Source organism: Sceloporus occidentalis, unplaced genomic scaffold (assembly GCF_023333645.1).
Source record: "Sceloporus occidentalis isolate IW3139 unplaced genomic scaffold, rSceOcc1.0.p SCAF_5, whole genome shotgun sequence".
Lineage (NCBI taxonomy): Eukaryota > Metazoa > Chordata > Lepidosauria > Squamata > Phrynosomatidae > Sceloporus > Sceloporus occidentalis.
Window position 1 is genome coordinate 51273209 of NW_028316985.1, and position 16323 is coordinate 51289531.

The 16323-nt window shown below is 38.9% G+C and overlaps 1 protein-coding gene across 5 annotated transcripts in view; it reads right to left on the reverse strand.

The window, feature by feature from the left end:
- Window positions 1-16323, reverse strand: part of LOC149312150 (synaptotagmin-1) — a 419893-nt gene that overhangs the window by 52421 nt on the left and 351149 nt on the right. For all 5 annotated transcript variants that reach the window (XM_089524048.1, XM_089524049.1, XM_089524046.1 and 2 more), the window contains one exon: window positions 10603-10720. In XM_089524048.1, the coding sequence (XP_089380174.1) occupies window positions 10603-10720 (118 nt within the window). The remainder of the gene's footprint in view (window positions 1-10602; window positions 10721-16323) is intronic.

Sequence of the window (16323 nt, forward strand, 5' to 3'; positions counted from 1 at the left end):
TTAGCTATCCAACTGGGTCAGGTAGAAGTGTGTTGCATGGTTCAAATAAACAGGCCGACTTTCTCTGCTGTGCACACCAGGAATGACTCTGCACAGATCGTGTTTGACCTGAACGTATTTCTGATATGAGTTATGTAATCTCTGAAAATGGCTTTAGCAAATCATATTAAATATAGCAGTATATCCCTAAAATGCTTTGCCTGCAAATATTTTGATTTGAGGAGCACAAAGATGTAGCTCTTTGTAAATCACAAGTCGGCTCAGTGGAGTGAAAGGAATTCCTGCAGTGAAACCTTGAATAGCATATTCATCACACAACAAAAGAAAGACATCAAAATAAAAACAAACAGAAGAAATACTTATCTTCCTTCAAAAGGTAAAATTATTAGAAAGGCAATGTATCAAAGCAAGGCTTTTTCTCCCCATTCAACTCTAACTGAAAAGAAAAAAAAAATTACCATACAAAAGTGTTCATTTTTCTGTGCTTCTTTTTGTCAACTGTCTTGACTATTCTTAATGAAGGTAACCTTGGTCACAGGGATATACTGTACTTGGAGCTAAAGATGGATTTTATTTATTTAATTTCGATATTTAATTTGGATTTTTAGTTAATTTAATTTGGAGCCACCTTGGATTCCATTTTGGAAGAAAGGAGGGATATGAGTACAATAATTTTTTTTTATCTAAAACGTATAATTAATGTACATCCTCCCCTTCTCCCAATATTGTATCAAATGTGATTCACAATATTTGAGTAGGATCAAGAGCACTTCTGCCCCATGCAAAAATATGCCCACATCCGTACCGAATAGAAAAGTTATCACAGTAATAAAAGTGTCTTCCTTTGTTCCTGCATGGCATACTGGTTTGAGTGTTAGACTACAACTCTGGAGACCAGGGTTTGATTCCCCGCTCGTCTTTGAAGCTCTCTGGGTGACTTTGGGTGAGACACATTCTCTTAGCCTCAGGGAAAGGCAATGGCAAACCTCCTCTGAACAAATCTTGCCAAGAAAACTCCATGATAGGGTCGCCATAGGGTCACTATAAGTTTGAAAAGACTTGAAGGCACACAACAAAAACCACCTTTGTTCCTGCAGTTTTTTGAAAACCAGGTGCAATTCAGACATTCAGTGATCCCATGTAGAGCAAGACTGTGTCGATGATGTTGTATGTGCCAAGTAACCCCTTCCTCTGGTGTCCATGAACATAGCCCAAACATCTCCACAAAGGTTTCTACTGTGACCTATGACTGTTTCACACTACAGAATTACAGCACTTTGATTCCTGAATATAGCAGAAATGCATGTAAGAAGTAGACTTGGATGTGAAGGCTTCCATGTGATCAAGAACACTGCACAGTTGGGATTTGAGGGCCCACTTTCACATAATTAGAGTCATAGCACTATGATTCTACTTTAACTTCCATGTCTGCTATTCTATGGAATTCTGCAGTTTGTAGTTTGGTGAGGCACTAGAAACATGTGCTTAGGGAGAGATATTTAGAATTCTTAGCCACATTATTATTATTATTAACCTTTAAAGGTTAATAATAATAATAATGTGGCTAAGAATTCTAAATATCTCTCCCTAAGCTAGAAATTCCCAAATTCCATACAATGGAAACATGACAGTTATAGTAGAATCATCATGCTGTAACTGTTATTTGTGTGAAAGGGACCCCTCAAATACTAACTGAGCTGTGTTCTTGATCACATGGAAGCCTTCTCACCCAAGTCTATTATTTCCTGCATACATTTCTGTTGTAGCCAGTGTTGTGGTTATGTCAGTTCCCTACCTATTCCATGACAGTTACAGAGAACCTGGAAAACATTACAGTGGGCCCTTGATATCCACTGGTATTTGCTTCCAGGGTTCCCCTCTGAATACCAAAATCTGTGAATGTTCAAGTACAATTATATACAATGGTGTAGTAAAATTGTGTCCCTTATATATAATGGCAAAATTGAGATTTGCATTTGGGAATTTATATATTTTTTGAATATTTTCAAGCCATGGATGGTGGAAACCATGTATAAAGAATCCATGGATATAGAGAGCTGGTTTTACTTTTGGATAACAGCTTCCAGTATTCTCCAGCCCTCAGGGCAACTGTCCAAGGTTCATTCCCAATCTTTGTTTCCACAATTTTGATGAAACTGTTGGGAAATACTAATTATTTTAACAATATCCTCCTATTGTGGACAAATTCAGAACAACATTGTGAGAGGTGCAAGGCTGGCCTAACGCTGAGGACATGATGCTCCCACCCCATTCTGTTTACAGAAACCAGCAGAACTAGCAGTAAACACTCTAGCACTGGCTATGGACAGGTTCTTCCACAGTATATGAGGAAAACAGGATAACTTGGAAGACTCTTGGTGAATAGCTCGACATGGTGGGGGTCACAGCCACCTTACAACATCTACGGCCTGAGGCATCCATCCCACACTCCCTAATAGTATGTCCAGCTGTGGGAACTACCAATATACAGTGGGTTTCTGGAGCTGTGCAGACCACCCCTGTTTTCACCAGATTGGGGTTGCGGCAACTGCACACCACAGCCCTGATCTGGCCTTTCCATAGTGCAAAAAGGAGGCACAAAAAGCAGCTCCTTTTTGTGCCCTGGAAAGGGTGCCATAGCTGCTGGCACTGCGGCTTTATGGTGTCCCTTTGGCGTTCTGTAATCTAAACAAAGGACCAGAGGATTGCCATGACGCCACATGCCATGTGGTACAGTGCCCGGCATCACACTGCCATGGGGAAGGAGTCAGGGCATGTGTCATGTGGATGCATGCCCTAACGCTGCCCTCAGGCCATCCTAAATGGCGCGTCTGCACAGTCCCTCTGTTTGCAAAAAGCTACATGTTAACTAACAATTACTCTATCATACAACACTTGAGCTCAGAACAGAGGGAATAGAATGTGGAATAACCATTACAATATGAGCATTTCTAACTTGTTATTTTTCTTTAAAAGTAAATCAAATTGTCACAGAGCCTGAGGTGTGAATCTCTTTATCAAATACTAGCACTTGCATTAAAAACAAACAAAAGCAACGGTCGCCCGCCTCGTTGGGCAGACCGTTTTGCTGCTAGACGCAGCTGGACTACAAGCCCCAGAGTGCTCTGGGGCTTGCCTGCCTCCTTTTGGTGCGCGGGGGCGGAAGAGGCGGCCCTTCTGCTCCGCGACGCTCTGGGAGCTGGTTTCGTTGGTGCGGGGCTTCCGGTCCTCCAAGGCTGCCCATTGGTGGGCTGGGCCTTGGAGGCGGGGCCCCGCACAGCACGCAGGGAGGGAGGGGCCTAGGCCTATATAAGGCCGTGTTGTTGGCCCTTTCCCTCAGTCGGTTGCTTGGCTTCGAGCAGAGCGGAGCCAAGCTGTGGAAGGGAGCAAGTTTTGGTGCTTCTCCCGCCCGCCCACCGCTGTTGTTAGGTGGTTTTTAGTCACAACTTGGCGGCAGCATAGGCCAGGATCTGCACGTTGTGGTACCAGGGCTATGGAGCTCTGGTTTGGGAGTCAATAGGTACCCGGGGGCGAATAGGGCAGGCGTTTGGCCATTGCGGGGGGCCAGAACGCAGGAGCGCCTCCCGGTGACCAGGGGCTTTGTGAATTGGTGAACGCAAGACAAGGTTTGCAGTCAAGTTGTGTTCCTTAGCCCCTAGGTCATCCGAAGCACCAGGTGGGTGCCTGGTTTGGATAATCAGACTACATCGGGTGGTTTGATTGCACAGATCCTGACCTTATGCTTTGTGCCAACCCTACCAATTGTTTGCAAATAAAGTTGTGGCCTTACTTCCAACATGTTGTACTGTGGTTATTTGACAGCAACATCTGAGCCAAACCCCAACACCTTGAAAGTCTATCTGTTTTGACCTGGTTTCTGCCCCTCTACTTTTATAGCAGTTGTTCCAGTCTTTAGTATATTAGTTTATATGTATTATTCCCTCCACCTCAATCTGTTGTTTCCCAAACAAGAAATAAACACATTTTCCAGTCAGTATCTCAAGTGCAGCCACTTTCTGCATTATTAAAAATAAATTAAATCTGCTGATGAGCCTACGTGCAACTTTGACAGATTGCTCCAAGTGTAGCAAACATTGTCTGCTGTAATTGGGAGCCTGAAGTATTTATGAATTTATTTTATGGTTACTCTTATCGAGATGGCAATTTATTATTATCAGCTGGCATGCTTATCTTAACCTGGATTCTTGTAAGATAGCTAATTATTGTTTTCATTTTACAGATACAAGAAAGCGAAGCTGAAAGATTCTTTAGTGCCTCAATTTGTTTTCAGAACTGCAGCTACTGATGTGGTCTGAAGGAGTGACAGCTCAGTCTTATGCACTGCAGTACATCTTGCAATAGGAAGCATACAGTTGGGGGACAAAAGTGGCTCAAAAAGAGGAGCATTCTGCCTCTTTCTTCCATCTGCCCCAGCTGCAAGGGTTTGTCAAATTTTAGATATGTTAGATGCTCCATCTGCAAAGAATTTCAGCTCTACAGGTAGAATTGCCTTATCCAGAAATACTTAATATTTCCCAAGGGCATAAAACTATTGACTATGCATTGCTAATATCCTTTGTTCTGCAGAAATAAATGTAACTTAAGAGTAGACAGATAAGTTTGGTTCTGTTTACTTCATGTCAATAAGATCGCTTGCTGAAAGAATGAGCCTCTAATCCAATGCATAGAGTGGGTTTTGAACAAACATGCATATGCCAGGGCTGCATAAAGTGTCCTAAACCTTCCAGATACAAGGGGTACAGCAGGCCCTTGGTACCCACTGGGGCATGGTTCCAGAATCCTCTGTGAATACCACAATCCATTTATGTTCAAGTCCCATTAAATACAATGGCAGAGTAAAATGGTGTCCCGTTTATAAAATGGAAAAAAAATCAAGGTTTACTTTTTTGGAGATTATATGTATTTTTAAATATTTTCAAGCTATGTTAGTTTAATCCATGAATAAAGAATATGTGCATTTGGAGGGCTGACTGTAGTTAATTGCTGGAATTTTCTTTAGGCAAAGTTATTGGCAAAGGCGGATTACTTGTACCATACTTTTCCTATTCTATTAAATTCATAATGACTGACTTTTTAGTTTTTGTGTTTTTAAATCAAATTATTAAAATAGATGGTCTGTCTTGAATTATTCATGAACATTCACATCTCTTTAAAACTTCTGACTCTAAACATTCCCCCCTTTCTTTAAGCCTTTTAAAATGTGAATGATGTCTTTAAAATAAATTTCTAATGAAAGATAACTGTAGCTTCATTTTAAATGAAATATAATTTGATCTTAATCTGAAGACTTTATTTGCCAAGAAGATTTAAAAAGAGGTGGGAATTTGATCACATTTATTTCCAGCTTTATAACTATGATAAAATTTGTATGGAAGTGACCTAAAGATTAGGTCCAGTTTTATTTAAGGTTATTTAGAGCATATGTTGCCCTGTAAAAGCAGAGATTTTGTTCATCTGGCCTCACCCACCTCCCTGCAAACAGGGATCTCTCCTCTTCAGACATATCCCTTTCCAGTGAAAAATGTGACATCAGAATGGACAGGGCTCAGAAATCCTCTGCTCACATGATGAAGAAAATGTAGCAAGAGAGTAGGGCTTGTCTGCTGTTTTTCCTGCAGTCATATAAAGTCTTGCTATCCAATCTTTTCTCAACAAATATGTTCATCTCTACAGGGATTATGGGAAAGAACTGGTTAGTGTGATGAGGAATCCAACAGAAAAGAAGCTGTAGCCCTTTCTTTAATACTCATTCTTGGAATGGAGGAAGAAAGAACATATATTGTACATCAGGGGAGAGCCAAATGTAGAGAGGGTGGGTGGGTGTGATATTCTTCTCCCTGTAAAGGCAGCTGGATGAGTTGTACAGTGCCAGAAATAGCATTACGGGGCTTGAATAAGTGCGAGCCTCCATTTTCATGGGAGATGGGTGGGTCTGTGAAAACGGAGGGCAAACTGTATGTCTGGCTACCATTTTGCCCATTTTTTTGTCTTTGGAGTTTGAAGGGGTCCTAGCAAAGCCAGTTTTATGCCAATCTGGCTGGTATGAATGAACAAAATGTCTGAAAGTTGAGGCAACCCCCGCAATCTTTCTGGGTTGCCAAAGAGTTTCAGAGGCTGCACGTGGGACTCATGAGCTACGTAAGAGATGACTCATTGAGCTGTATCTCGGTGATCTTTGGAATGCATATTGGGAACCCAGTCCTCAACATAAGCAAAAACTGACATAAGCAAAAGCAAGCATTAAAATTAGTAGCCCTTCTCAGTGGTGTCACTGGGGGGGTGGGGGTGTGTGGACAGCACCAGGTGACATCCTAAATTGGGGGTGACACCACTATTCCTCAAACACCTACTTTTTGGCTGATATAGCCTGTGGCATTTACCTGCTTCCCTTTAAAATGTTTTAAGGGATGGTGGGAGTGAGGTGAAGCTTAGTGGGAGGAGAAAGGCAAGGCCCCATAATTTTTTTTAAATTAAATTTTAAAAAATTGGAAATTTTTAATTTTTTTAAAATTTTCTTTAAAAACATCATGTTTAACCAAATCTTCACTATGTATATGCAAATACATTTAGGCTGTGCATATAATATTTTTGAAGGTACAGTATACTTTTAATTTTGGTAGCTTTTTATGTCAAGTGCAAAAAAGCATTGCTAAGGATTCTGTATGGTGTGGTATGGGAGGATGTCAATGGAGTGGTGACATCATGAGTTACTCCATTGGGTGACACCAACCCTAGGGATGCCACTGGCCCTTCTATGGCAAATTTCCCACAGGGCATGTTAGAGGGGAGTAAATTTTCTGTAAACTCTGGTCTGTAATGTATTTTTGCCCCATAACTAGAGAGACAAGGTGAACTGCATGCAAATGCCATGAAACACTGCACTGATTTGTGACATGTGCTTTGATTAAAACATCTTCATGGCTGACTTGTATTAATTTAAATATTTTCAAAGCCCATCCCCCCAAGAAGAAGTTTCACTTATTTCCAATCAAAATGCATTGGTCCAGCAACCATGGCTTAGAGAATACAAAACTCTTTCCTGATTGCCAGAGGTCATTATTTGAGATGTCTAGCTAGCATTCCTTTGCATAAAACAACATCAGGCATAGGCCTACGAAATCTTAATACAGCATTATGTATGAATATTTAGAGCCAATGTTTTCAGGTTCCTGTAGGCTTGTTTATATCTGCCTGCTGTAGCAAATCATTTTATCTTTCACAGCAGACATAATAAACATTGAAATTAGCTAACAGGTTCCAGATGCTTAGGTTAATTAAAGATTAAACAGGTGATAATTTTAAATATTTATTTCTAAAGGGGCACTTTTAAGTAAAGGTCATTTTACCACCAACAGTAAATTCCTATTTTTGTGATTCAAGGGATTAAGACTGATCATTTTCAGTTTTCAAAAACAAACCTGTTTGGGCTTTCACCACAAGTAATCAAATAAAGATGTTAATTTACTTCTAAAATGAATAAATCTGGACCAAATATAAGAGGTTTAATGATATGACTAGTCTGTTGTCAATACAAAGGAAGGATTTGGAACTTTTTTTCACATGGTATATGCATTACATAATATTGAATTATTATAATGTGTGTTTAGGCAGTTGTTTAGAAGGAAGTGTGCAACAACAATGTTCACGTATCACTAAACTTGTCCATGTGGACATGCAGTAAAAAAAAAAGCAGCAATACTGACTTCATGTGCTCTACACCTTACCCTTTCTGCCCTATTAGTATTTTAGGACCAGCCAACCCTGATCTGCAGGCATGTTGTGAATAAGTGAGGATATAACGCTTTGCTGTGGTTCCCCCACCTTTTTTGTGTAACTTTCAGAAAAGAGCAGCTTGCTTAAACATCCACAATTTCCCTCCCCACACAAATACAATCACTCACACATTGCTCTAGGTTATTTTCCTCTCCTAATGATGGGTCCCCCGGTGACAGCAAATACTGGCAATTGTGTGGGTAACATTCAGTTTAAATTCACACTGAATTCCCCCATCTTCACTGTGTTGGACAACTTTTTCTGTTTGAAAAACTGGAAGGAAATTTTGGTTTCTAAGGGGAAACAAATTTATAAAAACTATGGGAGAAAGATTATTAAGCTGGTGACAAACTGCCATTCTTACACCCACGTGCCTGGTAATACACATTTATATTTCAGAGTTTTCAGTAGGCTCATAGTTATTCATGCAGAAGACCTCAACATTATGTTCTTTTTGAAAGAGGTGGCTTTGCCCGTATCACTCAGAGACAGGAAAGAAAGATGCACTAGAGATCTTATTCCATTATCCAATTTCATCCAATGAATCTGCAGGAACTGAGCAGGGCTGTTGAACACAGAGTAATTTGGATGTATCTCATTCATAGGGTCACTCTGGGTCAAAGTTGGCCCAAAGGCAGCTAACAACAAAGCAACAATAACAACAACATCCATTGAGAGGCCATTCAAAACGGTGCATTTGTTTCTATTTCTTCTCTTATATTTATCTTTTAAGATCTACAATACAATGAACAGATTTTTTTAAAAAAAGTCATTCTTTCTCCTCTTCCTCTTCCTTCTCCTCTGTGTTATATCTCGGACCCTTTTTATAAAAAAGAGCCTGTGTAGTTTATAGATGAAATATACACAAATTGAGAGTAATGCAAACAATATATAATATAATGCAATATCTCCCCTCCCAAAGGGAAAAAAACTATAGTGATAATCAGTTGGCCTAAAGTCAATGAGAGTCAAAGAAACAAATGAAGAAACAAGCAGAGAAAGCGGAAAGTCATAGTCACCAATCATCTAAAAGAAAGCTGTGATCACTGGGGTCCCAAACTCTTCATGAACAGCCCGAAAAACCCACAAAAAAAATCTTCATGAACAGTTTGTTAACTAAATTGCAAGGAGTTCCAAGAGGGCATCCACAAATTGTATTCAATGTGGAAATTGATTTAGCACAACAGGAAACAGTGAGAGGACTTTAGATATGGAAATCCAAAATTTTAAGCCTTTGTATACAAGTTCTGAATGCAGAGAACTCCAGAAGCAGGTTCCAAATTATCCCTGGACTTCTGGCATTTCTCTTTTTATATATGGTAAAAGTCTTTGTGGTAGAATTTTGAGCATCATTTTGCTTGCAGGAGAAGTTAATGCTATAATTCAGTAGTTTCTATAATCCCTTTTGTTCATTTGGTGATTGGAATGTATATTGATCATTTCCAGTCTGTGGCTGATTGTTTTGTTTTCCATATTTTTGACAGATTTTAGCAAGAACTGGAGTAGATTCTGTTTTTGTAAACTGAAACAGCTCTATTGGTATACCATCTGTTCCTTGAAACAGAACGTTTATTTAAGTGAAGTACAACAGGGAGAAGAAGACAAAAGGTGATAGCTGAAACCTAGAAATCTCATTTCAGAGAAGGAACAGGAAGAAAAAACTTGATACCTTGAAGATGCTGTCATATATTCAATAAGTATCTGTTCCCTAACTTAGAATCCTCCACAAATTTCTGGCTGAAACTCTCATTATCCCAAGTCAGCATGGTCAGCAGCCAAGATTATGGGAGCTGTAGGCCAAAACAACTGGAGGGACCTAGGTAAGATTGCTCATAATGTAAGGGAGAAAAATAGTACTGACAGACCAATATATGAAGGGGCTCCATTCCCATTTATGGTGTGCAGTTCCCCAAATGCAGTCTATTACCCTGCCCATCATGAGTGGTTTACATGTTTTATATTTTCCTGATGGACATATCATTGAAATACAAACAAGAAAATTGTGTATGATTTTGACACAGATTCAGAACCTCTACCTTACCCCACTGCACTGGAAATTAATAACGTTCATGTTAATTCTATATGATTTAAGCTTTCAGTCTTTACACACTTGAGGCTGACCTCAGCCATCCATGTGCCTGAAACTGACCATTGATGTTGATTTTGTAAAATCAGAGATTCTTCTTCTGATTGAAAATGCTGTCTTCTGTTCCAGAAACAAAATAGCGTAATGGATGGAATAATTTCCTGGATTTCCATTTCTTAGACCCTGGGATTAATACCGCAATAACTGTAATTATAAGTGTCACTTATAGTTAATTTAACAAATTATAATTAATCACATTTGTAAACTTTTTTAGAAAAGAATTTCACTGTGGATTCACCTGACTTTTAAGATTATCAAATCTTTTTGTGTATGGTGAATTCTTCATTATGCCATTGGCTTAGGAACAGCAGTCAACAACTCCACATATGTACAGAAGGCAATTCTGAATATTTTTGATTAAGCACCCCTGTGGTACACTAGAAATGCAAGTACTGAACAAGAGAGATTCTCCTGCATTGTGTATATGAGTTGGTCCTGATTTCTCCACTTCCTCTGATACGGAGTGCTGAGAGACAAGGAAAGAACACACACATATTAACCCTCATTTGAAACCACTTCTTGGACACTGCCTTTGGTCTTGCTGACTGAAATATGAAATTCCTGTATATGAGCAACAATACTCTTTCTCAAATAGTGAGAAGCTGTTACTGAAAAGTGGGGCTAGTAAAGTCACTGGTATATGCTTACTGCCATCAGCTTACCTGATAAACCTCCTACATCCATCTTCTTCAGATTCTTTGCTTCTAGGATGACAACAGTCAGCTTGCCAGCAGTAGGCACATAGCGAAGGGAGAAACAGATGTCACCTAACTTCTCTTGCTGCAACAAGAAGCAAAGAGAGCTGTCATTTTATAGCTTTCTTTCTTATTAAAGTGCATCAAGTACATTGTTGAAACTCACAGATTTTTTTTTTAAAAATTCATTTGGTCCTTTCAAAATAATATAATACCCAGATAATTCAGCTCTGAGTAATTCAACTAGCAGAAAAAGAGAAGCTAACAAGCATGTATGTCCCAATACAGTAATTTCTTTGTTCTAAGCATCTAAGACCTGGGCATGAAGCAATGGTCTTTTTCACACGGGAGGCTAGCATCATTAAAATGTGATTAAATCATGGTAATAGTGTGATCGGAGGGAAGATTATCACACCTCTGCATGCTTCTCCCGTTCGTGTCCCGTGCGTAAACTGTAATGGACTCAATGATGCATCCATTACACTTTACACACAAGACACAAACAGGAGACGTGCACGGGTGTGTGATAATCTTCCCCCTGATCACACTATTATCACGATTTAATCATGTTTTAATTATGCTTGCCTCCTCCGTGTGAAAGAGCCCAATGAGTAAGGAAAAAAAATGCTTTTGGTATTATCAGCACTCTGGAGAGTTTAATTACTAATAAACAGCAATAGGCCATGTTAAGTTTCCATGGACCATTTTGCCACTGGAGACTCAAATGTCTGTCTAAAGGAAAAAATGAAACCAGGAAAGAGCACGGTATGGATTTTAGCTACAAAGGCACCCAGGAAATAGGTGAGTCCTGTGAATCATTGATTTGATTGCAGTTAGAAGTGTAATATGCATATGTTCAGAAGATCCAGAGACTTTTTTTTGACAGAGATCTCCTAATTCCTAAAGTTTCACATTTTTCAGTAATTTTCAGACCTGAAGTTTTAAACTCTGGCTTTATTTAATTATTAAAATGCTTTTATCTTTTTATTGTGCGATCTCAGGGTGGCAAACAAGTAAAACAATATAAACACGTTTTTAAAAATCCAGATTAAAATACATGAATAAGATAGACAAGATAAATGCATATTTAACAACTCAAGTTAAAACATCCTAAAAAAACCAAAAAACCCTAAAATATTTTTTAACAAACAAACAACCCCCAGACCTATGGACATGCTTAAAAGTGATTAGTCTTTAATAATTTCTTGACCTGGTGCCAAAAAGAAACCAACATTGGTACAAATTGGGGCAACAGGTGGAGACTCTCTCCTGTGTCCTCCCCCACAGTGCTTCTCCTAACTGGTAGAACACAAATACAGGGATGTCACTAGTGGGTTGCAGGATTGCAGACTGCACCAGGTGACACCCTAAAGGGGATGGTGACAGCACTGTTCCCCAAACATCTACCTTTGAGCAGAAACAGACTGTAACATTGACCTGCATCCCTTTAAAATGTTGGAGCTCAATAGAAGAGATGGCGAGAGGCTCAGTGGAAGGATAAAAGAGATGCCTTGAGGTTTCTTTTAAATTTATTTTAAAAATACACTTTTTTAATTTTTAAAATTCTTCGGAAATTTTCTTTAAAAACATCACCGCTAACCAAATTTCCAGTTTAACTACATGATACTATGCACATGTAAGTATATTTAGGGTGTGAGTATGATTTTGTAATTTAAAGTTATAAGTATAATATTGCTAGTTGTTTACGCTACAATTATTACCATTACACTCAGTGATATACAGCAATACAATGTGTGGGTCACTTTAGTACAAAAAACATTACTGTGGATCCTGTATATGTGATATGAAAGAAGGTCAATGAGGTTGTGTCTGACACCATGAGTTACGACACTGATTGACGCCAACCGTAGTGATGCCACTGCACAAATGAGGACTTCTTTGGCAGATGTCAATTCTTGGGCAGCCATATAGATAGATAAATGCTCTTTCAAGTTCTAAGGCCCCAAGACATTTAGAGTTCTGAATGTCATTACCAGCACCTTGAATTCAGATTGGAAGTGAAATGGTTTCCCTTTGTGCAACTTTGGAACTTGGCTATTAATGCACTCCTCTGCTGCTGCTATGTTGGATTTAGCCTCATAATTTCAGTCAGTTGGGATCCTTCAGATTCTTGCATTTTACATGAATTATTTCTACAACATTTCATTGCAGAAAAATGTGATCATTATCTGCCAAAATGGCAGCAGATGCACTATCATTACAAATTAGTATTTTAGTTTCCCAAAATGTGTTAGCTGTTAGCTCACAGTTTGCTGCTAAAAATTATTACCAATGCCTTTAGCAGGAATATTGGATTAGTTGTGATAGTAATCAGCACATCATTAGTTCTGTTGTCACAAAAACAGTGAACTGTGCTCATTCCTATCAGATTTTGCAAGAAACAGATTGGTTTTAAGAGGCATTTTGTCTTTCATATATTTAGCAGAGAACATTAGTGTTTCCTGAATAGATGCAATGCCATCTACCAGATGTCAGTAATGGCTAAAAGTGCTTAGTTTTGCTCAGACACCAACAATACATCAGTGAAAATCCTACTGCTACAATGGATTGTGCATCACTACTAAAGGCCTTTAGCACAAAAAAGCTTGAATTGCAGTCACAAATTACAAAAGTTTCCTATAAAATGCAAAGGAGAATATAGTGAAGCTTGAAGATACAAGAAGGATAATATAAGTAGAAGATCTCATGCTGCTCAGTAATGATCATTAGGAATATTAAGCCTGCTGTCTTCTTAGATCCATGCAAAATACTACCCCTGGGGAAGTAACAATATTGTTTTCAGAAACTGCAGAATCAGGTTACACTAAACACTCTAATTAGACATTTCAGGCCTCCCTGATTTTTCTTTGACAGACAGCTCTCCTTACGGCATTCAGTTCAATTCCACAATTACTTAGGGAGCATGATAGAACTATTCTGAAGACAGCAATGAAGACTATTAAATATCAGAGGCAGTTGGAACCTACGTCTGAGATCTATTAATATGCTGGCTGAGTGTAACAATCACACATACAACCTCAGGAGGAGGAGGTGAAGGCTGTTTCTTTTCCCCATCTGCTTAGCCTAGGTGTGCAAGAGCAGTTGGGGCCTTGTAGATGCAGTTCCACCTCTCTGGCCACCAATGGGACAGGATGCAACAGAACATGTTTCTGCTACTGTTGAGCAGCTTGGTATGAAGGAAGGAACAGCTTCTGCCCCAAGTGTAAGGAACCTTTTTAAATTGCTCAGGTGACTGGTGGACAGGAATACAGAGCTGCAGAGCTACACTTACAAATCCTCACCCCAACTGTTGTTCTATAGAAGGGTAGGTATGTAGTGTGAGGACATATTGCATGTAACATCCAACCAAGTTCCTATGCCAGTGTAAAAAGGGATTATGCCAATAGATGTTACCAACAGGATGCCAGGCAATGTGATCAAAGTAATCCTACATTCCATACCTTTATGGCCCTGAGCAGACAGGCCAATGGGAGCTGAACCATCTGGCTGAGATGACACATGGCTCCAGATTGAGCTGAAGTTGCACTGCAGCTGCCAAAGGCAGCCGAAACCCAGCCTCAAAAGGAGTTCAAAAAAAGTGCTCCTTGCTGGCGATTCACTGCAGACCATGGTGGCAGCTGGCCTAAGGGTGTGCTTGCAGTTGAAGCAGCTAGAGCCCACTCCAAGCTACCTATCTGCTTAAGGCCTACTATGACTAAAAAAAATTTGGTTGATAAGTGACTTGATGGCACAGAAATACACTTACACACACACAGAGAGTTACACTCACTCACTCACTCACTCACTCACTCACTCACTCACTCACACACCTCTATCTAGTACAAATCCAAACACATACCCCAAATTTCAAAGAAATTTCTTTGGGATAAATTATACCTTCCAATTTGAATCTTAGCATATGCCATACTGTATTTTTGTGTAATTTCATTTAAAAAAATCATTTGACAGCCAGTATATAACAATAAAAAACCTGAACTGGAGGTGTAGCTTGTAATATAATTGAAGCTCCCTGCCGGGTTAAGAAGTACAGATGAATGCCTCTACAGAGGTGATTATCTCATAGAGGTGCCTTATTGTCGTTATGATCAGCTTTCAGCTTTAGGTACACATAATTTGTTTTAGCCAACTGCTCTGATCACCAGATGGAAACTTTCAGATTGCATTAGAACTGTCCAACTGTGAGGTTCACAGAGGTCAACCTCTTCTGTTCAAATGTTCAGTTGCCAATCAGAAGGCTCCTTCTGCTTAAACAGCTTCATAATGTCTGTTTATATAAAACCACTACCACTGAACAGAACAGGTACAAATTCAAAGTTTTAATGGGTTGCCTCAGTTCTGTTTTCTTCTTTACAATAAAGGAGCATTAAAAGCACCACTGAACCAGAAACTATTAGGAAAAAATGACTCCACAGCGGTTTACCCTTATTCAGAATCATCTCTCTCTCTCTCTCTCTCTCTCTCTCTCTCTCTCTCTCTCTCTCTATATATATATATATATATATATATATATCCTCTTGTTTAGTTTGTTAGAACCCAAAGTTCTCTGTATTTTTTAACAAATTTTGGGCAGTCTCCCTTGATGTTCCTCAATACCTTTACTGGAATATTTATCTTTATTAGGATCAACACCACTATACCAATCACCCATGCAAATCAGATTTTCTATTTCTAGTTCAGATGCCTTTCTTAACAATTTTTCACAGAATGTTGATTTTTCATCATTGGGTACATAAATTTCCATTAAATGTGTATTTAATTTTGCCATTTTAGGTGATTTCCACAATTATATGCCTTGTCCACCTCTAAAAATCAACTTAGCCTGTAATGTTTGTTTTATGTGCAAGACTATTTTATTCTTGTTTGCAGATACAAACTCTATGCCCATATTTATATTCTGCAAAAATATACAGTATCTTTTTATGTGAGTCTTTTAAAGAGAAATAATTTCATATTTGATTCCCCCCCCTTTTTTTTCTTGGGCCAGTTAAGTCCATTTGATCCCCACCCCTTTTTCTTAGGCTAATTAAGTCCATTTACATTCCATGATATTATTTTCAGATTCATTTTAGTTGTTTTATTAAGATAGCTTATTTTATTATTGTTACTGATGCTTCTTAAAAACGTCTCAACCATTTAAATGTCTCCTTCTGGGGACTCTTCCTTCAACATTCTGAACAGATGTCACACTCTCTCCAATGATATGATATTTTTCACCTGCATAGGTGGTTATCAAACCCTCTGGAACTCTCCAGTGAAAGGTTGTATCTTTTTTTCTGAGCACCAACACCATAAACACTCTTCATTTTTTCAGCATTTTTCCCCAGCTATTTCTTTAAATAATAATAACAATAATAATTTATAGCCTGCCTTTTCACGTGGAATCAAGGTGGGTTATAACATCTAAAAACAGTGTATTACATATCAAATCTAGTTAAAATTAATCCCCTGCCCAACCGCCCATCCCTGATTATAAAACTAAATTAAATCATTTACAATATAAAAACATTGTGATGATAAGATCAACAAAGTTGGGGGAAAATATAAGATGGACTTTATAATAGGAGGGAATAAGCTGCATCATGTTCAGAGAGGGGAGGCTAGTTTGGAAAGGCCTGCTGGAAGAGATCCATCTTAAAGGCCTTTTCAAAGGCTGCCAGGGTGGTAATG